The 24,739-nt window shown below is 34.1% G+C and overlaps 1 protein-coding gene across 15 annotated transcripts in view; it reads right to left on the bottom strand.

The window, feature by feature from the left end:
• LOC149808102 (uncharacterized) overlaps positions 1 to 24,739 on the bottom strand; it is a 534,871-nt gene that overhangs the window by 75,614 nt on the left and 434,518 nt on the right. For 14 of the 15 annotated variants that reach the window (XM_089973484.1, XM_089973483.1, XM_089973481.1 and 11 more), the window contains 8 exons: positions 17,982 to 18,055; positions 11,307 to 11,366; positions 10,269 to 10,407; positions 8,443 to 8,680; positions 7,892 to 8,071; positions 6,811 to 6,879; positions 5,477 to 5,509; positions 1,018 to 1,098 (listed from right to left, as the gene is read on the bottom strand). In XM_089973484.1, coding sequence (XP_089829610.1) covers positions 1,018 to 1,098; positions 5,477 to 5,509; positions 6,811 to 6,879; positions 7,892 to 8,071; positions 8,443 to 8,680; positions 10,269 to 10,407; positions 11,307 to 11,366; positions 17,982 to 18,045 — 864 coding nt within the window. In that variant the 5' untranslated portion in view covers positions 18,046 to 18,055. The remainder of the gene's footprint in view (positions 1 to 1,017; positions 1,099 to 5,476; positions 5,510 to 6,810; positions 6,880 to 7,891; positions 8,072 to 8,442; positions 8,681 to 10,268; positions 10,408 to 11,306; positions 11,367 to 17,981; positions 18,056 to 24,739) is intronic. The other variant, XM_089973478.1, reaches the window with a different exon arrangement.

The raw sequence follows: 24,739 nt of genomic DNA, 5'->3' as shown, positions 1-24,739 counted from the left end.
TTAGTATAATGCTGCTTACGCGTGTTGGCCATATGTCAAATGCAGTGTTAGTACAATGCTGCTTACGCGTGTTGGCCATATGTCAAATGCAGTGTTAGTATAATGCTGCTTACGCGTGTTGGCCTTATGTCAAATGCAGTGCTAGTAAAACGTTGCTTACGCGTGTTGGCCATATGTCAAATGCAGTTCTAGTACAATGCTGCTTACGTGTGCCATTCAAAATGTGGTCCAGGTTCATTACGCTCTAGCGTTTGAAAATGCAAGTGAAGAAAATGAAAATCAAATTTCCTTCAATTTTTTTCGAAAAATGTTCTGGACCCTGTGAGGTATTTCTATAGAGGTACTAAAATGTATTAAGCAAAATGACTCGAATATCTCTCTGAATTATGAATTATGCAAATTAATAACCACCAATCAAAAAAATGCATAAAATATTACACACGTACTCCTTTAGCTAATTGATTTTCGACATGGTTTTTGTTATAATAACATTATTGTGTACAACAGTCTTTTATGCAATCAGTACCAAAACATGTACATCTAATTATGTATGGTCCAACAGGACGATACCATCATACCACGGGGTATGGTCCAGCAGGACGATACCATCATACCACGGGGTATGGTCCATTAGGACGATACAATCATACCACGGGGTATGGTCGATCTGGACGATATCATCATATCACGGGGTTCTTAGAAGCATTGCCATTATCTATGGTTAGTAACTTTGACGTGGAATCAATAGATGCATTGGCCTGACTTTGAGAATGCATGTGCAAGCACATTTAATCGTCTTATGTTAATCCTTTTACGACACCAGTGCATGTAGCGTTTAAGGTGTCTACTTGAACCAAACAATTAGAGAGGTTTTCCAATAAATATAATATTTAAAATATGATGATGTTCTTCTTATTCTTCTTTTGTTAATACTACTACTAATAATAATCATCATCATCATCATCATCATCATCATCATCATCATAGTCATATTAATCATAATAATAATAATAATACTTGGGGTCCCTCTTCTCCTTTTGGTCCCGGAGGACAGCTCAGGCAACTGGTTAAATCTCCTCTGCGGTCAGGTTCTCTTTGCTGTAATGAAAAATCTTAGTTAACATTTCCCAAACATTTCATTCAAAAGGTAAAATTAATGACAGCATAAGATGCTGACGTAGAAAATGCCACATTCCATCTAGTGTGATGAGTTACAGCTGATAAAACTCCTATTATTTGCAGGTCGGACCAAATGACAAAGTACGCATAGAATGGAGTCGAGGCACACATTGAAAGGATCATTCGAGCTCTACATAGAGAAAACACGATACTAATGATACAGAAAAATGGGAACCAGCCTAGAAATGGGTGACGATAAAATAGAGTATATATGGGTTTGGCTGACCAGGATTGGTTAATAATGTAAGTCATGTTTTAGGAAAAAGAATCTTTTGCGAGCTTATCTATTTGTAAGTTAGAAAAATTAGAGACATTGTTTTATTGATGGAATTTCAGTCCTTTAACAGTTTTGAGTTTGAGACATTACTAGAATTAGCACCTGACTCTTTGGTGCGGAATTGAAAGCACATATTTCAAACACATGCAAGTCCAGGAAATGCCGCGGCTCATATCCTTTCCTCTACACAGATTCTGACATCCAGGTGTCATTTATACTGATAAATAAAGGTTTGATCATGAGCACTCAAACTTTCTGAGTTAATGAATTTTTAATATCATGGTGTTTGCATAGTTTTAGTATGGGAACTGAATTAGTACCATGAGTCCTAGAATGGATCAGTCAAAACATGACATATAATGGGTTAGTCCAAGTACACATGTAAGGGACCGGTCAAAGGACATATAAAATAGACCAACCAAGTACACATATAATAGATCAGTCAAAGGACACATGTAACAGATTGGTCAAAAAGAACATATAAAACACACCAGTTCATGTACACGTGTAATGGATCAGTCAAAGGACACAAAATATATTAAACTATGCGCATTAATCAAAGTACTTAACGAATGGACCAGTCAAAGTACACATAGAATGGATCAGTCAAAGTACACATAGAATGGATCAGTCAAAGTACACAACGAATGGACCAGTCAAAGTACACATAGAATGGATCAGTCAAAGTACACATAGAATGGACCAGTCAAAGTACACATAGAATGGACCAGTCAAAGTACACAACGAATGGATCAGTCAAAGTACACATAGAATGGATCAGTCAAAGTACACATAGAATGGACATAGAATGGACCAGTCAAAGTACACATAGAATGGATCAGTCAAAGTACACATAGAATGGATCAGTCAAAGCACGCACAGAATGAATAAAGTGTCAAACTACACAAAAGAATGGATCAGAGTACACATATAATGGACCAGTCAGATTACACAAAGTACACCTAAAATGGATACATGAAAGCACATACAAAATGGATCAAAGTACACGTAGAATGTACACATCAAAATATACTCACATCGGATACATCAGGATACACAAAGAATGGATACTTGTACATCAAAATACACGATGAATGGATAAGTCAAAGTACACATTGTATAGATTAAAGGACATACAATGAATCTGTTATAGCACACACAAAATAGATCAGTCAAGTTACACGTAAAATAGATCAGTCAAAAGTACTCAAACAAAGGAGCAAATTACATACAAAATAGATCAGTCAAAGCAAACATGTAACATATCAGTCAAGGTGCAGATGTAATGGATCAGTCAAAGTACACATACAACGGATCAGTCAAGGTACACATACAACGGATCAGTCAAAGTACACATACAACGGATCAGTCAAAGTACACGCAGAATGGATGAGTCCTAGAAGGCACAGAATGAATCAGTCAAAGCACACAGAATGGATCAGTCCAAGTACACAAAGAATGGATAAGTAAAAGTATATACATAATGGTTCACGCAGAAATGATCAAAGTACAAACAGAATGGATCCAACTACACACAGAATGGATCAAAGTACACGCTGAATCAGTCAAATACACACAGACTGGATCAGCAAAAGTACACAGATAGGATCAGTCAAGGTATATCTAATGGATAAATCAAAGTACACAGAATGGATCAGTCAAATCACACACAGAATGGATCAGTGAAAATACACACAGAATGAATCAGTCAAAATACACAGAATGGATCAGTCAAAGTATACACATAATCGATTAGTCACATTACACACAAAATAGATCAAAGTACACAGATCATGGATCAGTCAAAATACACAGATCATGGATCAAAGTGTACAGAACGGATCAGTCAAAGTACACTGAATGATTCAGTCAAAGTACACACAGAATGGATCAGTATAATTATACTCATAATGGAGAAGTACGTATACAATTAATATTTTACTTCTGACTAAAAAGGTAATGATATTCGAAGTGATTTCCTTTCTTATACTTCTTACACGTAATAACTATAAGAAATGTGGTATTTCATAGTGTGTCACACTAATGTTATAACTATAAGCAATGTGGTATTTCATAGTCTGTCACACTGATGTTATAATTATAAGAAATGTTATAATTGTAAGAAATGTGTTTCCTAGTGTGTCACACTGATGTTATAACTTTGAGAAATGTGGCATTTCCTAGTATGTCACACTTATGTTATAGCTATATAAAATGTGACAAAACATAGTGTGTCACACTTATATTAGGAGTATAAAAAACGCGACATGTCAAAGTGTGTCACATTTATGTTGATACCATGAACGCCGATGGTCGCTGCTTACCGTTTTAAATACGCAACTGGCGAGCGCTTACCACATTACACTTTTATAGAATTTAGTGCAGTTTAAAATTCCAATAAATAGTAGTGCTAGACGAGACATATTCACTCTTATACGTAGTTATGTTACTGCCTAATTCAATATCAAGCAAGACTGATCCCTATGAGAAACTAAGCGTACAACTTGTATTTTGAACGTCCAAAGGTTTTTCCCAAATTGTCAGGAATCAGTGTCGATCTTTTTAAAATTCACAATACATGAATTATCAGTTTTAAAAATAAGGGTGGAACGAAAAAGCATTTGGATGAAATACTATTTTACATTATGCGGAGTAAGAGATTTACAATGCGATGCTATATGTTAAACTGTTATTGTAAATAGGTAAGTGTTATGATGGTACGGTTGTAAAACGAACAAGGAGGCGTACAAGTTCCTTTAATATGAGTCAGTCTTAGGAAAATAAGAGGAAAGTGGTGAACTACGCTAACAACATGCTTCCATATTTAGAGACAAAACATTGCAGGTTGGTTATTGTATCAAGTGCGAAACTAATGAAGCTCAATTAACGAAATTTTAGTGTAGACTAATTAAATGGTTCAAATATTCGATATCCTAATTAGAGTTAGGAAACAAGTGCTTACGAATGTTAAGGGTGCTTACGAATGTTATAGGATGCAAAAAAAGTAAAATTATTTTTAATTTAGAAACCCAGAAAATTTTACTTTATTTGCATCCCTTAACATTCGTATGCACTTGTAAGCAGATTTATTTATATATGTTTATACAGCATTTCAAGTGTTCCATTCCAAAAACAAATTATAGAAAATAAAAGTAAGTATGACATAAAATTATGTTCCTAATTCTCAATATAAACACATTCTCATTCTGCAAGGAAGACTTTGTTAAGGTGTTAAAAAAGCAAGTTTTAATTAAAATCTACATGAATACAGTTGAGTAGAAATATCTTAACCTACAACCATTGAAAAAATTAATTTCTTGTAAATTAATTTATTTCTAATAATGCACATTACGAGATATGTTTTTCAGGCCCACAGCCATCAACATTTTCAATTTGACGATCAGGTAAAAATGAGACTCAATGTCGATTGTTTGACTATTTGTTATTAAAGTGCGTTCCATGAAACAGACTTCAAACGCTTCGAGTCTCGGTTACGATTAACGTCGCTATCCACATATTACTGTTGGAATGACATACTCTAAATTAACTCTCAATATAAAAAACAGAAAGCTGATGAAACTTGCATGGGCAAGATTCTGTCCGCTGTATACATTTCTGCAAACCTTATATTTACAGCAGTGATAATAATATTTTAGGTCTGGAAATAATTGCAAAAGTGAATTAGACATAATTAGACATAAGCATTGACTCGTTAGATAGTTTCGCTTTCTTGTTCTTATCAAATGGTTTTAAATACAATCATATATGTTCGCGCCAATATTCGAATCGAATCCAAATGCCTTTGCGTTCTCGATAAGTTTAGAAGTAGCATAAACCAGGAAAATGTAGGTAAAGTTAATTAATGCCATGCCAACCACTTTCGATTGAAAAGAGCAGAAAGACTGAATAATGTGCGAAAAAAGAACTACAGGTACAATGTTAGTCCAGAACAGAAATGAATAAAAGAAACAAAAAAATCGCTGGTAAGTGACACAGCAAGCGCTACTGGGCAGAACCTACCTCCCTCACATCAGGGATTGGACTCGTAGGCATCTATAATAAAGAAAAATGGCGCATGACGTTAAACGATGGTCGCAAAAGCAGCTGTATTCATGTTTCTTGATGGCACGCCCTCTAGCAGCATGTTGAAGAAGCTGATTGAACGCTGTCCATTACCCTCAGAACAAATGAGTCAATTGTCCATGCTTGGAAAACTGTTATCAGTCAGATTATACATTCCATAGCATTATTAAACTCTTGACTCGTCACTTGACGAAACTAATTTGACTCGTCACTTAACGAAACTAATTTGACTCGTCACTTAACGAAACTAATTTGACTCGTCACTTAACGAAACTAATCAATAACATACAATTTTCATTCCACAAAGTTGACTTTTATGAACATCTTCTTAGGCATCGAGTCAAATTTCGCAAGAATAAAATTATATAACAAAGTATTTTGCTTTCAAATATATTGTAATTGTATAACTTCTTTTCAACGTATAGAATTAATATCAACAGTTCTGTTTTTATAAACCTTTGACGGAAATTGCAGTCTTCGAAAATTATAAAAACGAAACAAAATCAAACATCTCCTGCTAAACGAACTTTAAAAGGTATACGTCAGCAAAAACTAAAAAGAGTGCAGCTCTTCTTCCAATAACTTTATAAGTGGAACCTAAAAAAGATTAACGTAAATCACTCAAGTGAATTTTTATATATAATCCATATCAAAATTCATCAGTTTAGAAGCGCAGAACTTAACTGCCTGTGATGAATTACTGACACGCATAGACTCCATTGTTTTGCGAATTAAACCTGGATTGTTATCACATTTGCATATTCAAAGAAGCCACCAGTTCTCACAGTTGTATCAGTAATCATAAATGCAATACTTTCATTTACTTTAATTGCCTCGAAGTTTCCTTTCGACGTAATAAAATGAACATAACCCGGTAAAATGATCCTCATGTCGTATCGGAATGCTTGCGTTTGGTGAGTAAAACAGAAGGGAAATCACTCAAACAAAACTAATCTGAAATCAATATCATTCTGACGATTGAACATCGCATTTTTGAATACAACAAAATACCTACTCCTTTATGTTGTTTTATTTCATTTGTCTAATTTCTCCCATTTTAGCACGTTATTTATTATAACTCATACAAAAGACAAATATTGAATGCCAAATTAAAGGTTTGATAGATGTTGGAAAAATATTTCACAGTTTTGCAAAAATGGACATGAGTTATAATTTATTAATGTCACAAATCGGTGAATTATATGTGATTGAAGTATCGTACACACATCTTTGGCAAGTGCTATTTAGGACAGAAAGCTTATCATACTAACCTCTTTAAGTTCTGAACAGTCCGATTCACGTTTAGCATTACACTGGATTACCATCCACTGCAGTTGGAACTGAAGGAGAAAAATACTCATGGAAATGTTTGCAAAAAATAAACCTACTTGTAACATATAACGGATATGTGTTTTTTTTTTATTTTTACAAAAAATAAACCTACTTGTAATATATAACGGAGATGTGTTGTTGTTTTTTAATTTTTACAACCAACATGATGCAGTAGTCATTCATTTTTGCGTCTTCAACTGCTAGGTTTCATTGTGCGGTTATTCATTACTTACAAATATACCAATCTATATAGGGTCAAAATGCAACATATAAGCCGTGGATGGAATAACGAAATCATAAATAAATCATACGTCACGTGAGATGTAATCAGGATCGTAGAGAGCGATCACAGGCCCTGGGGTAAGAAACACCCGGGCCTCTCCTAGTTCTTGTTCAAACAAAAATTTTCTTTTATAAAATTAAAAAGTATTGTTCGGCCCGGGCCCCGGAGATATATCCTAGGTTCCCCTCCCCCCACCTTGTCGCCCCTGGAAGTAATAAATAGGCGAAAATAAGAATGTATTCAAATCAAAAGAGCAAACAATTCCCTTTGTGTTGTAGCAATATTTACGTTAATGAATGTGCATTTAGTTGTTGTTGCAATATGTAAAGGTGATGTATACATTCATATATTCCATTAATAAATTGTCTAATGTCTCTGTACAAATCCTTCACGAATTGTTCACCTAGACGGACTTACCGTACAATCACTTTCCAAACTACTCACTTAAACTGTCTTATCGCCTAGATCCTTCTACATGACGATCGGAACAGCGCTCGGCCATTTCCGTCAGGTCGTGAAATAACTTTGAAGCGTTTCGTGATTCGCGTCTAATGTGTTACAACAGCGAAGGCCGAGACCGTTCCGATTGTGACCTTGTTTCCAATGTCGTCAGTATTATTCCATGTGAACTAAAGAAGTTCAGAATACAGTTCTCAGTGCCGACGAATTACATCCAAGTTTCTTTCTCCACTTGACGGAAAATGTCGAGGATGCCCTGATTGTCTAAATGTACTCACCTGGACTGTGTTACCATCCAAATCCTTTCCAACTTCAATCTGACTGTTCCCATCAAGATACAGATTTCTGGCCTCGGCTCTTTGGGAACCTACTACTTTACAATCCACTTCAAGGTCTACTTCTCCGTTACGGAAGAAACGAAGGTACATCTTGTGCCAATGTTTCGTGTTGAAAAGTTGCTGCAAAAAGAAAAGCAATTTCAAAGAAAAAACGAGTATTAACATACGTGTTCAACACCATTTATACCCGGTAGTAATATATATTATGGTTCTTTCCCGAATAAAAAAGAGTGAATTTGTTAAATGCTGGATAAACGTAACCTGCTTTTGTTCATGAACATTGCAGTTATGAGTTTAGAAAGCGGTCTGTGCTTCAAATGACACCGCGAGAGTAAGAAATATTCATACATACTTCAGCATAATAGAAATAAAACTATCTAATGAACAAAAAAAATATGTCCTATACAGATCCAGATACATAAACAATTCTTTCTTTGTTCGATACAAAGAATTTTTATTGCTTTTAAAATAAAATCACTACCATAACTCACCCTTCGTAACCTCTCTTTGACCGGAAATGTAAGAACCCGTGGTTCTTCTGAGCTGAAGGCGTTATATAACACAGTGAATTCTCCACCTTTTCCATCAAGCTGTACGGCAAGCTGGGTTTTTCCAAAACTATCTTTAATGTCGATAAGTCTCCAGATTGTATTTCTCGTCTTTGCTTTGAAATGATATGTTGCTTCAAAGAGAAATTCTCTTGGAATTTGGTAATCTGGGAAAATGTCCCTGAAAATGAAAAACGAGCAAGCTTTAGATACAAGCTCACATAAATACAAGGTCAAATGCATACAAGGTCATATAGATACAAGGGCATACATACAAGGTCATACATAAAAGGCCAATAAATGTTGTAAATCAATATATTGAAAGCCAGCTCTAGTTATATAGATAAAGATCTGTTCAAAATCCGCTGCTCAAAACAAGAAGAAACTTTGAAAATTTACAAAATCTTCATCAAAATTGAGTATGCTGGCAAAAGACGGATAGGGAAGATTGCGACTGTTAATACTAAGTTTGCAATAGGCGTCGCAGAAAAAAATCAAATACCATAAAATACCTGTTGTACACTTTATACATGCAATGTATGATTTCATTATCGCCTATTTCATTAACGGATATCAATTTTTCGAATCAGATTACATATACTTTCAATGTTATTATTCGTTTGATTTGGATTCTCGCTCATCCGTATTCCTTTTGAAGGTCAATATTTACACATTATTTAAATCAATGTTAAAGTACGTAAACATTTAGGGACGAAGTCGACATAAATATGATCCTGAATCCAGATTGAATGTCGCACTGTGATGTCAGAATTAAAACTGCGCATTGTGAAAAGAAAATCATACAACCCATTACCCAGTTTAGTATCTGACTACCATTGTAAAAGTCCATACTGATAAATACTTTTCGTCTGAAAGTTTCCTGATGGTAAATATTGTACCGATCATTCATTAATCAAGTCTTAATAGACTTCAGTTAAACTATATTAGTATTCAATTTTGAACAACAATCAATATTTAATTTGTGATGAGTAAATGCGCCTATATGACCAAATTCATATTCGCTGTATTAGACAGCGAACAGACTCTTTCGTAAAGGAATCGCCATTAAAGAAAACGTGTAATTTGATATGGATGTATGATAGACAAATTCCATGAATGAGATATCGTAAAACAGTTCCATTAAGGTGTCGGAAAAGAGAGAAATACACGCGAGCTTCCTAACTCGTATACTGTCTGATCAAGCGTGGCCATTATACTGCTTTATTATATACTGTCTGATCAAGCGTGGCCATTAGACTGCTTTATTATCTAAAACCTTATTATTACATTTTTTTATTGCCATACCATGTATGAAATGTTCTGGATTTGTTAATTGTACCTGCCACAAATGTCGTATGTTTGTGTTCTTTTTGCCCACTTACCTTATTAAACCACTATGGAACCTGAGTGACAACCTAGTCATTTTATGTCTATCCTTCTAAAACAGGCCCATGCAGTGTAAGAATAACACCCAAACGAAGTCGGTGTACTATTGAATTTTCAAACCAATATGAGCTCCGAGATAAAATATTCCAGCATTTACTTCCGTTTGGATTAACTGCAAAAGCAAAGACTATGATCTACCATCGCATAATGCGCCGGCAGATCAGGGCCTATGCTGTTTATACTAAATAAGCCTAAACAATTACATAGAACAAGATCTGCCGACGTATTATGCGCCGCAGATATGCGACTATGCAATTTACAGTTGGACACGAGTATATACAATAATCATTTAAATTCTTTGCAACCCTGCATACTTTTCTTACCTTATGTTTGCTATTCTGAGATCAGCATTCTTAGATATATCATAAATTTTTTCAAGACCTCGCTTGGCGGATTGCTTTACAACACCTTTGATTTCGCTTTCCTCTGTAAATCCAAGTTTGTACAAAAAATCTTCACCTCCTGTCAAACATAAATTTACAGTATCTATGACGGTACGTCCATTAATCTGTGACATTAGATATAAACATTGATTTAACGTCACGTGGTAACATATATTTACACATTAACATTAAGTATTATAAAATAAATAAAATTACAAAAAATAAACGGTACTAATGTTAAAACGTTCATAAATATAAAAGTAATTTTCAAGAAAGATTCATATTCTCGCCTTTAATAGATGCAACAGTTAGAAACAATCGTGTGTGTGTGTGTCTGTGTCTGTGTGTGTTATTTGCATTTTTAAGGTAGCTTAAAAAAATTCAGATGTAAATAGTGTATAAGTTTATTAAAATGTCTAGTACTGGGGTATCATGCCGCAGACATGTAGCATTTTGACCCACCCAGTCATATTACCCTGACGCCAGGCCGACCAATCCCAATAGGAGTACCATTTTTCTAAGTCTTTGGTATGACGCGGCCGGGGTTCGTACTCGCATTAAAATGTTCTTCCTCCGCCTCTCTCCCTCTTACGTCTCCCTCTCTCTCTCTACACACACACACGCACACACACACACACACACATACACACACTATATATATATATATATATATATATATATATATATATATATATATATATATATATATATATATATATATATATATATATATATATACATATATACATACATATATATATATATATATATATATATATATATATATATATATATATATATATATATATATATATATATATATATATATATATATATATATATATATATATATATATATATATATGTGTGTGTGTGTGTGTGTGTGTCTCTGAGGCCATATTTTATATAAGCACAAGGGGTCTACAACGTTTCAGGGTTTCAGGTTATCTAATTCAATATATCACATTCAATGCATACCGGACAGATCTAAGTCGATACCCTCTCCCATGGGGCAAAGTGGTCGACCAGTACCGTGTTCTGAAAAAACAAACAACATTATCACAAAATGACCAACATCCAGCTTTTAAAAAAATATGTTTCGTAGTTTACAAAATAACAATTGCATATGCTTCGGCCATTTCTTTTTCTAACCTTAATAATAATAATAATAATAATAATAATAATAATAATAATAATAATAATAATAATAATAAACACAGAAGAACTTCTACCTGGTAAACACCGATAATTTTTTCTTCACATATAACGTTAGTGCACGTACAGATGGTAACGGCAAATTGCATGAAATGAAATGTTTGATTTCAGAAAAGGTACAAAGAAAGAAAGAAGAAAATGACCATAGTATGCATTTTGTAGTGGTAATACTTTTACTCTGAAAAGTTAGTACGACCCAAAAGTGGAAAATAAATACAACGTAAAAAGAAAAAGTAAGTAACGATCTCCACTAACTGATAGATAGATCATAGCAGATTCTAGACAAACATATAATAACGAACAGTACTGATTATATATATATATATATATATATATATATATATATATATATATATATATATATATATATATATATATATATATATATATATATATATATATATATATATATATATATATATATATATATATATATAAGAAAGAACATGTCAATTTCACTTTCAAAATACACTGTTCTCTTAACCGATCCAGGATTACGCATTTAAAAATATATATATCGACATCGTATCCTTATCTATTCCAAAATTATCTTTATCATCTTGATAATAGGTTATCTGAATAAATTTACCTTAGAAAAAAAAAAGCACTCTCAAAGAAAACAAAATTAGGCAATTTCTAGATGGACCTAAAGGGTCACCTAGTTGTATAAATGGCCTGTGCCGTTCTAAAACGTACTTTAAATGAGACCTATAGATAATATTCGGATCAAATAAAAAAGATAACGATTAATTGCCTACTAAAGTTACATTAGTTGAAACAATATCCACCGTTACGAAGTGAAGGAATGTCAACTAATTAAAGACCTTCCAGACCAAATTTGATATAGAAGTTACATGTGACAACAACCACGAAATCCACAAAGATTATGTCGCAAGATGTTATCAGTGAGATGTTACGCAATACAAATGAGCGATACACGATCCTAACCTTTGCTATTCGAGTTAGACCTTTGTGTTGTTTTAATTGGATTTGTATCTTCCACAGGACTGGACAAGTTAATCTGAAACCAAATTATCTCCAATCAGAGTCAGATAACATCGCTACTTTAAATCCCAGCCAGTACCAACAGAGTACAATCAAAGCGTCTTTCATACCTCAGTATTATTAATCACTTAGTACCCCCAAGTAACCGCATTCACTTGTCCATAAGATAAGAGAAAGAAGTAAAGTAAAATAATTTCAACGAAAATCACGTCACATTCTTTGCAGTCATTATTTGATGACGAACACATTTCCAACCTAGGCATGAAAAGGCAAAACATATCAATAACACAGATTTTCCAGCTGAAATCGTACTTATCGTCCAAATTTGTGCTAATATGAAATCATGTACTTGTCCCAACTTGTACCGATATGAAATAATATAATTGTCCTAATTTGTACCAAATTGAAATTATGTACTTGTACCAATTTGTACCGATATGAAATCATGTACATGTCTTAATTTGTACAAACATGAAATAATGAACTTGTCCTAATTTGTACCAATATTAAATCATGTAATTGTCCCAATTTGTACCAGTATGAAATCATATAACTGTCCCAATTTGTACGAATATGAAAATAAGTAATTGTCTCAATTTGTACCAATATGAAATCATGTAATTGTCTCAATATGAAATCATGTAATTGTCCCAGTTTGTATCAGTATGAAATCATATAATTGTCCCAATTTGTACCAATATGAAAACAAATAATTGTCTCAATTTGTACCAATATGAAATCATGTAATTGTCTCAATATGAAATCATGTAATTGTCTCAATATGAAATCATGTAATTGTCCCAATTTGTACCAACATGAAATCGTCTGAGTGAAGTTTATAAAGAATTTTGTACTTAAAGGGAAAATTAGACTGACGTTCATGTTGACATTAGCGTCTGAGAATGTGAAATAAATGTTTAAAACGGATAATTTACAAATACCACCTACGAGTCTATCATTTCAACTTTAACATAACGCAAGTGTAAAAGTGTAAGCAGGCTGCTCCATAGAAGCTTGAAATTTAACAAATATACAAACTTGTTTTAGCTACTGTTTAATTCTCTCTGTCTCTGTCTCTCTCGCTCTCTCTATGTCTCTGTCTGTCTGTCTGTCTGTCTCGCTCACTCTCTCTCTCTCTCTCTCTCTCTCTCTCTCTCTCTCTCTCTCTCTCTCTATATATATATATATATATATATATATATATATATATATATATATATATATATATATATATATATATATATATATATATATATATATATATATATATATATATATATATTAGTTATTTAGACTCTTAAGACGACGAGTTGCATCCTCAGGTACACTGAATAATTATCATGAATATCGTATTAGTTTTTATTTATGTCAGATTTTAATATTGCCAATCTGAGTGCGGAGTTTACTCTAAACTCTAAAATACACGACTTATTTCGATAAATCAATAAAAGCACAACCTTAGGGACGATTTGACAAAGAACTTTGTGCTTGCATTATCACAACGATCACTAGTCGTCAATGAATAGATCTGTATCTTTGTAAAACAAATGCAAACAACCACTATGAAGTAAGGTACATCCGACCTTTAAAACTCTTAATATGAATTAGCGATTGATCTTTGTCCAAACACTAGATCTAAGGTTACAGAAAAATACTGTTCAAACAATCTCAGCGGACCACAAAACGAGCAAACTGCAGGGTGGGAGAAAATTGACACTTGTACAAGTCTCATTTTGAAAAGTTAGTTTGACCACCCTCATTCGGAATATCTTAGAAGGTATTGACGGCAATTCATGCAGAGCTATCGACAGTTCGTTAGTATTTGTGAGAGTTCCAAAAGGTTGACTTCCAGTCTAATAAATCATAGATAGAATCATACAGCTGCTATCTTCACCCGCTAGAAAACACCACTCCTTCTCTATGCATTAAACATGCGATGACGGGATATGATTAGTTTGAAACGCGAAAAGATTATTTTTGCTCTAAGCTATAGGGGATAAATACATATATAATTGAATACAAAAAATTACGAGTTATGAATGTCTTCATATTTTGTAAAGAACAGGCTGTGGTGATTATGTGAGTCTGTCCGTCCATGCATATGTGCGCCATGTCACGCATCCACTTCCACACCCTTTGTATGTAACTGGAGATGGTACATAGATACGAATAACAGACATCGAATCTTGACTGTGCTTGATTGTCTGGGAACGAGGCTATGTAGATGTGTGTATTGGGACTATAAGAGTAGTATACAGTTATTAAAACGAAAACAATCTTGGTTTGCTGTAGATATTTAGTTTTGAATGCATCACTGTTCTGGCTTTAAAACCCATTTTATTTTCTCTTCAAGCTGCAAACAGAGAAACACATTTTCTTAAAGCTATGTGGTCAATGTATGACCTTTCCATTTCAGACAAGAACTGGTCATTGCCCAGCAAATGCCTTCTGTTTTTAACAATTTAGTGACAATCGTCATTTAAGTTCTTACATTATTATTTAGATAAAAAATCTATTAATTGTACAAATGGTTGAGATGCTAAATTTTTGAATATCTGTTTGCCAGTATACAGCCAGTAATGTGTTGATAGTGCCGTTCAAACCACCCAAGTAATGGTTGGTAACGGTACTTAACACAGTACTGGCTATCATGCCGAGGAAACAGGAGCCAAGTGCCTATTCCAAAGAGGTACCAATGCAGCCGACCCGGCTTGCCTTGGTGGATATCTAACCTGCGACCGTTATATTACGAGTCAGAAGCTCTGCCAACTAAATTAACGCCACAACCAAATTTTGAGTATCAGACGCACTCGTTGCACAATGTAGGTACTATCTTAAATGAAAGTAAAAGATTATACTGAATTCATACCACGTTTCTAGAATTTGGAATAATACAATAATATTGAATTCATACCACGTTTCTAGAATTTGCAATATTACGAATATATTGAATTCATACCAAGTCTCTAGAAATTGGAATAATACGATAATATTGAATTCATACCACGTCTCTAGAATTTGCAATATTACGATTATATTGTACTCATACAACGTATCTAGAGTTTGGAATATTACAATTATATTGAATTCATACAACGACTCTAGAATTTGGAATAATACGATTATATTGAATTCATACAACGACTCTAGAATTTGGAATAATACGATTATATTGAATTCATACAACGACTCTAGAATTTGCAATATTACGATTATATTGTACTCATACAACGTATCTAGAGTTTGGAATATTACAATTATATTGAATTTATACCACGTCTCTATAATTTGGAATATTACAATTATATTGAACTCATACCGCGTCTCTAGAATCTGGAATATTACGATGTATAGGAAACAAAATATTAATTATTCAAATTTATAGTTCCACAGGTGGGGAAGTTACATTAATGAGTGAAGTAAAATTTTTAACGCAAATAGATTCTGTATTTTATTATGAGAGCGCATACCACTGATGTACAGTATCTGACATATATTGCCCGTTCGCGTGACAGTGAACCTGACAAAATGGTTCCAGCAGTTTACGCATTACACAGAACGTGTCGAATTTCACATGTCAACACGATAGAAGAAATATCTGTGAGGAAAACATGTCCTCACCTTTGTCCAGCAGATATTACTGTTCCATCTGAGCTTCTTTCCTGTGATCATGGTCTCGAAATTGAAATCAAAGAGTTCCATGAAACAACATGATAACATGTTCGGCTGCAATTCGACGCTTGATTGACAGAAGTTGTTTCGTGTACACTTATCTGATAAGACATCATTTCTTGATAGTATCTGCCACATTCAGTTCTTTACAGTTGGCAAGTATCATTAGGGTTACTATGTCCTGGTAGGGGGTTTCAAACTAACAATGGACAGAGCAATCCTTGGCTCGTATCTCTGCTTTGAATCCGTTAAAAGATAATAAATCTCCTTCGCTTGATGTTTACGTAATTGAATGCACGAGGAGCTCAGGAGTCTAGACTTGTAACTGAAAAAAATATTTATTTATCCTAAGATCTTTGTCTAGAGTGGTCAAACTTTCCAGGTTTTATTTCAACGCAATGTAAATTTTGCTGAGTAATCCTTGTCATGGATATTTGTATTTATTTTGTATTTTTTCTTCTAAGGACTGATATTTTTTAAGTAGTGTGCTTAAAATATTTTACCCTGGAGAAATTAGATGAATTTTGCTCTATCGCTACTTCTCCTTCAAAGTGGTTGGATGCTATTTTTGATATACGGTATTAAGAAATGAAATTGAATAAAATCTTTGTTGTTAATGCATTAGCATACATTTTTAGTCATTAAGATGGGGCCCCGGGTGGACAAGTGGTCTAAGGTCATAGGTAAGACCCGAGTGGACGAGTGGTCTTAGGACCCGGGTGGCCAAGTGGGCTAAGGTCATGGGTGTCCTCGAGGGCTAAGACCCGAGTGGCCGAGTGGTCTTAGGACCCGGCTGGCCGAGTGGTCTAAGGTCAATGGTAAGACCCGAGTGGCCGAGTGGTCTTAGGAACCAGGTGGCCAAGTGGTCTAAGGTCATGGGTGTCCTCGGGTGGCCGAAGGGTCTAAACACTCGCCTTTACCGATCACTGTCATCTCACCTCTCTCCGCGTGGGTTCGACTCTCCGGTGCGGCCAATATTGGTATGTCTGAAAAGCCTGTCAGTAGCTTCCCTTGGGTCGGTGGTTCTTACTGGGGTTTTCCCGTGTTCTTTCTCCACTAGTTATACTGGCCGTCATGTATAGCTTGTCATCTGATGAAAAATGGCGTTCAACCCAAAACAACAACAAGAACAATAACAAACACAGACCTTAAGACCTTCTTTATTTCGTTGGTATGTTATTCAAGACGCACTTCTATTACTTTTAAAAAGTCTACTTCACTTTATCGGTACGGTTTGTCTTGATTTCCAGTTTGTGCATTATTTGTATTGCAATACAGAATCATAAAAATAAATGTATTACAAGATTTTATCTTTTACCTTTCTATTAATTGCTGCACCGCTAATTAGATGCATGTTGTTACCTCAATCATTGTTGAATATTTCGAATTGTGAATACTCGAAATATATTTTAAAAATTTCAACTGCTTGCTTTTTTTCTGTATATATTTTCAAGCTGTCACGCGAGGATACCTACATGAATTTCCTTGTGAGTTCATGATAACGATTTATATGGGAATATGGCAGTAGTCTTCAGGCAGTCTCGCGAGGATGCCGCCATGAATTCACTCGAGAATTCACGGTAATGATTTATGTTAGAAATATTCCACTAGTTTAACTTAATCATAGATTTTATCGATGGAATCAATCTATTGTTACTCTTATTCCTAACAAATATTTGAAAGCAACTACTTTGAAAATGCAAAACCAAAACCTTAAATAGCCGCGAAAATAACGAAACCATGACAAGTATGTATACTTACGTGCTAGGGCCCTGGAAGCCAGTGCCAGCAGGCCGACCAGGACAAACGTCGACCGATCTACCATCGCTTTTAGTCTGAAAAGGGAGGAACGAAAATAACGTGAAAATTAACAAATATAAAGCGGTTAGGGGACGTCCATTAATTATGTCAACAATTTTTTGGCAATTTTTTACCCCCCCCCGCCCCCCCCCCCTGTCAACAACTGTCAAACTTTCAGTGACCCCCCCCCAATAAAATTTTACCCCCATCCACAAACTAACAATATTTTATACGGCTGGCTTTTATGCAAAAAATATGCTAAAAATAGAATTGTGGAAATTAAAAGGTCTACAAATAAATTTTAATACATTTTTTTTACTTGTTTAACAGATTTCAAACTGACTATAACACTTTGAATTCATGAAAAAATCGAGAGTTTATATTCTAGCTTCTATCATCTTCCCATAGGGAAACCAACTGTTACTCAATTGTTATAATGGGCATAGTGGCTGATTTTTTGTAAAAAAATAACATTGTTGACGTCAATTTATCTTGAACTCCCCGATATCCCATGTCAACAATTGTCAAACTTCTTCAAACCTCCTCCCCCCCCCCCATTTTGTTGACATAATTAATGGACGACCCCTTAGTGTTTAGGAACACTGCTAGAGTTTAATGCTTACTTTTAAAAAAATTAATTTCAAAAAAATTTGGTGTGGTTTGTGTGTCAATATTATTATTATTCTACTGAACTGACCCGGTAAAGGACATTGTATACCGTGCCTATCACTTCATTCATGTAAACAAATGCAAAATACTCTCACACTTATTGTGTACTGTTCCTGGACGTTTATTGCGTGCTGTCCCGTTAACATCTCTAAACGCCATATATATAAAAATCTCAAACGCTAAAAGTCCTATTTGAATTTCAACAAATTCCACTTGCACTTGAAAACGCTGCATATGACTTTTTGATAAACTATGTTGTTTGCTATCCTCATTCACGCTCAATTTTTCATTGACGTCTTAGTATGGGAGGAGAGACTAGAACATAGCGTAGTTTAATTTTTTTCTTATAAATTTAGTCATATATATATTTAACAATAAAAAAGGAGTGGAGCCCTTCATTTCAGCATTTTATGAGACAAAATTTATTTTTTTGAGACTGTCTCTTCTCCCTTTTTCTTTTAAATTTTGAGAGATATAATTCACGAAACGCAATAAATCAATGCTTTCTTTCGTGTAGCGAATGGTGCTTCTTACTATGTATTTGTAAAGTATTTGAATAAGCCCGCACTGTTCTAAATAGGCGTACAGACTTGCTGCTTCTACCTTGTCGATCTCATTGAGAAATTAAACTGAATGATATAACAGTCTGCGTTCGAGTATTAAAGAACTATTTGCATACCGTTTCATGCCAAAGTATAATTGTAATCACCCCTGGCAGGATCACGCTATATCTGAACTGTAGTTGTAATATTCAATTCATAAATGATGGTGTAGCTCACTTAGCGGTAATATTGCACGTGAAAATGAAGTGAGTAAATAACATCCCTAGAATATCCAACTGGTTTTTAATATATAAATAGATAGGTCTAAGATATAAAGAGAGCCCCTGGCACGAAACAAGGTTACGAAGTGTTCTGAATGACAGATGAATGAAAACCGAGTTTTGTGAGAGAAGGGCAAATGTCATCATATTAGAGGAAAATTGCGATAAGGCAAAAGTCTGCATACCACTTAAATAATTTTATTTTGGGTGAATGGGACTGAGATAAGTCGACCTGAAAAAGATGTAAATGTAAACAGAAAGTGCACATGTGATTGTTTGGCACTGTTTCCATACAGAACTTGTAAATAAAAAAGCATAAACAAGAATTATAACATGTTGAAAGTCTCGCTTGCTTTCATTTGAGAAAGAAAGAAAAAACTTTGTTAATGCAACAGTAAAGTGGCTTCATTCTGCATTTTCCATTTAAAAGTTTAGAAGTAAACAATTAGAAGCTAGTGGATTTATGACGTATATTGACGCTATTGGATTCAAGACGTGTTTAGTCACGCTAGTGGATTTAATATATGTTTAATGACGCTATTGGGTTCAAGACGTGTTTAGTGAAGCTGGTGGATTTAAGACGTGTTTAGTAACGCTGGTGTATGTAAGACGCGTTTAGTGACCATACTGATTTCAAGGCATGTTTAACGACGCTAGTGGATTCAAAACTTTTTTAGTGATGCTAGCGGTTTTTAGATGTGTTTAGTGAGGCCAACGAAATATTGGACCTGTATTTTAGTTTTGTCCCTGCTCGCTCCTGAAAAATAAAATAGCTTTCACTTTCAAGTACGAGTCCGATTTGCAATTCGAACTAAAATTCATAGCGGTTATATGCTCAGTGGTTAGGGTGCAGGACTCGCGATCGAAAGTATGCAGGTTCAAACCCTGCCGTTGAATCAGTCTAGATTGGCTGCCGTGGCTTGACTTTGGTAAGACACTTTCTTCCAATTGCCTTGGCAGTAAATAACCTGTTTACATTGATGTGCTGTTAAAACATTAAAACAAAACAAAACCATAGCGTTTGTACAAGCGTACTTATAAATCCGCCTGATCAGCACGTTTAACACCGCATTATTAAGAATGGGCTTTGCTAGACATGCGTTTTTTCTTTACAGTGGCATTGTGTCTTTGATGTAAATATAATTTGGAATTATTCTCACGCTCAGAAAAGATGTATCGATTGCAATCTGACTACATTAGAAAAGCAGATACCGTGTTATTCACGGAACAGGTCAATTATACGCACTAGACAGACTTTCTATAAGATACTGCATGTACTCGCTTATAAGTCGAATCAAACTGCAAATAACAAAGATCCAGATCTGCAGTAGCATAATGCACATGCAGATCAGGATCTATCTCGTTTGTTGCACTGATTACTTCAAACAAACTGCATCGGTCCATATCTACCAACGCATTATGCGACGGCAGATCTGCTGGGTCTGTGCAGTTTGCAGTTGGTGTTACCTTGTAAGCGAGTATAAACAGTACTGTAAAACCGAATGAAGCCAAACAGAGAAAGAGTAATTATACAAAATATGTCATGCAAGAGCGACTTGTTTATAGTCATGACCATACTGCAATAGCACCATACGGAAGCGGAGCTTGCAACTTAAATGATAGATTAGGATTGATCGAGTAATAATATCAACGACGTTAAACAAAATCATATTCCTTTATTGAGTTACAATTTGATCCCTTAGAATATGAAATTATACTTTTTCCTTCGCTTTATTGTTTGGACTAAGTCAAATGCAAAGCCAGGCAAAGATAACATTATGAAGGCACCCCTTAGCCCCCTCTTGATATGCCCTCTAATGTTTTCTAAATATAACAATTTTAATATTCTAGTACGTAACTATGTATTCCCTTTGTCCTCCCTATAGCTTGTGTTGTTGTATGAAAATTTATAAGAGGCTTTTTGTTTTTGGATATGATTTGATCGAGGTTGCTCTATTATTGTTTTATCATATTTGTTTTGTGTTTTATATTCCCTTTTTACTTTTTTTTCCAAGAATTCATGTTTGCACTCCCCTTAAATCAGACACTGGGTTCTAATAGACTGGTTTAATACCTAGATTAATTTCGCTAACAAAGGCCGTCGATTCACTTTGTTCCACATCCACTATTGACGTATGTACCTAGCCGAAACGGTATCTCTTTCTCCGCCAACTGATTGGATGCAGTTGAAAGAATCTCATCCAATCAGATTCCTTATTACGTTTACCTCTGGGATAGTTAGGAATAATTATAACGGCATCCGTAGGTAACTTCACGTTTCGCAAGTGAGCTTCTCCAATTTAAAGATTTCATAGAAGTATTCATTTTAAGTTAATGCATAATATCAATATGGAATTCACCATACTAATACCAACAGGTCGCGTAAAGAACTCTCGCAATCGTCAATTAATTTCGTTTGGTTTTTATAAATGTTGTAAAATATTAGCATAAATAATTAATAAATAACAAAATTTACTTTGCAGACAATTTTCTGTTGTTTTTTTTTTGAGAGATATATACAAACTATAAACAATTACCTTTATATTCAGCTACAGAAAAATCGTCTGTTTACATTTTCACGACCTATTTATAGACAGAACACTATCGTGACCTGATTGTAGAATGACCTAACTCTGCCTGATTTCCATAAAAAAGGTCAACTAACATCAAGTTTACATATATCTCATAATACAAATGGGTTCAGAAAAATGTAAATATTTCGGTCAATAGGGAATGTAACCATCATGAAAAAGGGATGTTCAGGCCCGGTCCTATAATGTGCAGGGCCCAAGACAGCATGCGGGACCACAAGGCAGCAAGCGATGAGCAGGGCCCCAAGCAAAAACATTGCGTAGTTGATTTCCTGAAAGCGCGGGGCCCAAAGGCGGTTACCTCGTTCGCCTTGCCCTAGGGCCGGGCCTGGGAATGTTCGTGGTTCGTGGATACATGAATCAAATATCATTAGCACTGCTTGTGCACGTGCGGACATGTGATTCATTTTGAGGCGTTTAATATTGCAAATACGAGACACAGTACCATTTCCATATTTGCGTTATTATACCTACTGAGGTCTATCAAAATACAGTTTTCAGTGTAACAGGAGTGAATTCTTATATATATATATATATATATATATATATATATATATATATATATATATATATATATATATATATATATATATATATATATATATATATATATATATATATATATATATATATATATATATATATATATTTCGGAAAGAGAGTGACGATTTCAATGAGGTCAGCTAGAAGCTATCTTAGGACTTGGCACTTGGAGATAATGTTCAAACAGTCTCCTGATTATTTTTCTTTCATTTCATTACCTTGAAAATTGTTATATATTTTAATTAAAAACTTTGTGGGTGGATCCTAGTATCCTGGTTTGTATATTTGATCCGAATTAAATCAGAAAGTAGCATCTGCCTGATTTATTTAAAACTTCACGAACTGGAGAGATGAATTAAAATCCATTCAAAGAAAATTCACTGACATTGAGTCATATACTAGTATCGTTTTGTAATTAGTTGATTTAGTACAAGTATTTTCTTTGTAAATTCAAATTCAAATGATCTGCATTGGGATTAACAATAAATACTCAAGCCAAACGTTCGAAAGTGATTATTTAAACAATATGTGAGCAGCATATACACCGATAGTGTATATTTAAGACTACACACACACACACACACACACACACACACACACACACACACACATATATATATATATATATATATATATATATATATATATATATATATATATATATATATATATATATATATATATATATATATATATATGATTATGTCTAAATTTGCTTTCTGTGATGGAAAATTCTTCATCCAATACATGTATTTTTTATATAGATATTTCAGTGCCAAAGAATCTAAATTATTCAATCCATTTCTACTTTGATGATGATAGTTCCTTCTTCCAGATTGGGTTTTTTGAAAATATATAATAAAAAAAATAAAGAAAATTATGAGATTTACATAAGGTATTTTTGGATTTATCTCAAGATTTGCTTATAAGATCCTAATTATTAAAAATGCAGTTAGATTGTTGATTCTCTCTTAATCAGCCCTGTGAATGTCGTTAATAGACTGTTAAAGCCGTGCAGGAATTCAAGCGAGTTAAGGACTGTTAGATGTTTATCTCTGTTTAGAATATATAGTTTTAACTTACGTTAACTTGTAGGTACTTTGATGTTCTTTAATGTGACGCGTGAGTATGGTAGTAATATGATAGTATGTTATTAGAACGTATAGTGATAACATTCATATCTAGAATATTTTACATAAATCGGTCTGTAACTAATTCATAATCCACTGCTATTGTACCAAAACTGGAGCACCAGGCATGTGTTCCAAAGGTAATCATCTGGGCTTCAGGTAGCTACTTTCTACTCTTGTAACTCAGTTCATCTGCAAGGTGTATCGAGTCAGTAACAGAATAATGAAGTTACATCGACAACTTTGTCCCATCAAAAATGACCTAATGGATGTCTGAATTGTCCGTATCAAGTGCGTGTACGAACTGTTCCACCAAAGCATATCCCACCGTACTTTTGCTACGTTGTTTCACACAAGATATGTATAGGTCCCATCTGTGCTTACGCTGTCAACATCGACATTACCTTTATTTGCACGAGTTTCAGGGAGGGAAATAAGTCGTATTTACAACACATATCACTTACAACATGAACAAAGATCTTTTTTCGTCAGCTCCATTTATGTTCCATGACATTAAAGTTATAAAATATTTACATTTGTCGTTCTTCATAACATTTGTACAATAGATTCATTTGCATAAATCACAAATTAACTGAATATATACATTGTTTACAGTGTTTTGTTAATCTAGAAAAATATTATTTAATTTTAATAATGAGCAATACTAAAATTCATTATTACGAATAAGTACTGTACGCGATAATTGATCACTGTACTTCCACTAGTTTTTCACACGTTTCAAAAAACACTAGTCATCAACACTTATCAAACATACTCTAATGGTACAATATTAACTTAACAAATTTCAACTTCAACTGTCAAGTTTGACAATGTAGCCATTGAATCCAATCAAACATTATAATTAAGAAGTAAAAATATAATAATAAGGGATATTCTGCCAAAAGGAAATGAACTGGTCGTTTCCGTTCATACCTGATCATACTCACCTACCCAATTTGCTCG

Source organism: Sinohyriopsis cumingii, chromosome 1, assembly GCF_028554795.1.
Source record: "Sinohyriopsis cumingii isolate HCF-2022 chromosome 1, ASM2855479v2, whole genome shotgun sequence".
Classification (NCBI taxonomy): domain Eukaryota; kingdom Metazoa; phylum Mollusca; class Bivalvia; order Unionida; family Unionidae; genus Sinohyriopsis; species Sinohyriopsis cumingii.
The sequence above is the reverse complement of the archived record's forward strand: the minus strand, read 5'-3'. Positions and strand labels throughout refer to the sequence as shown.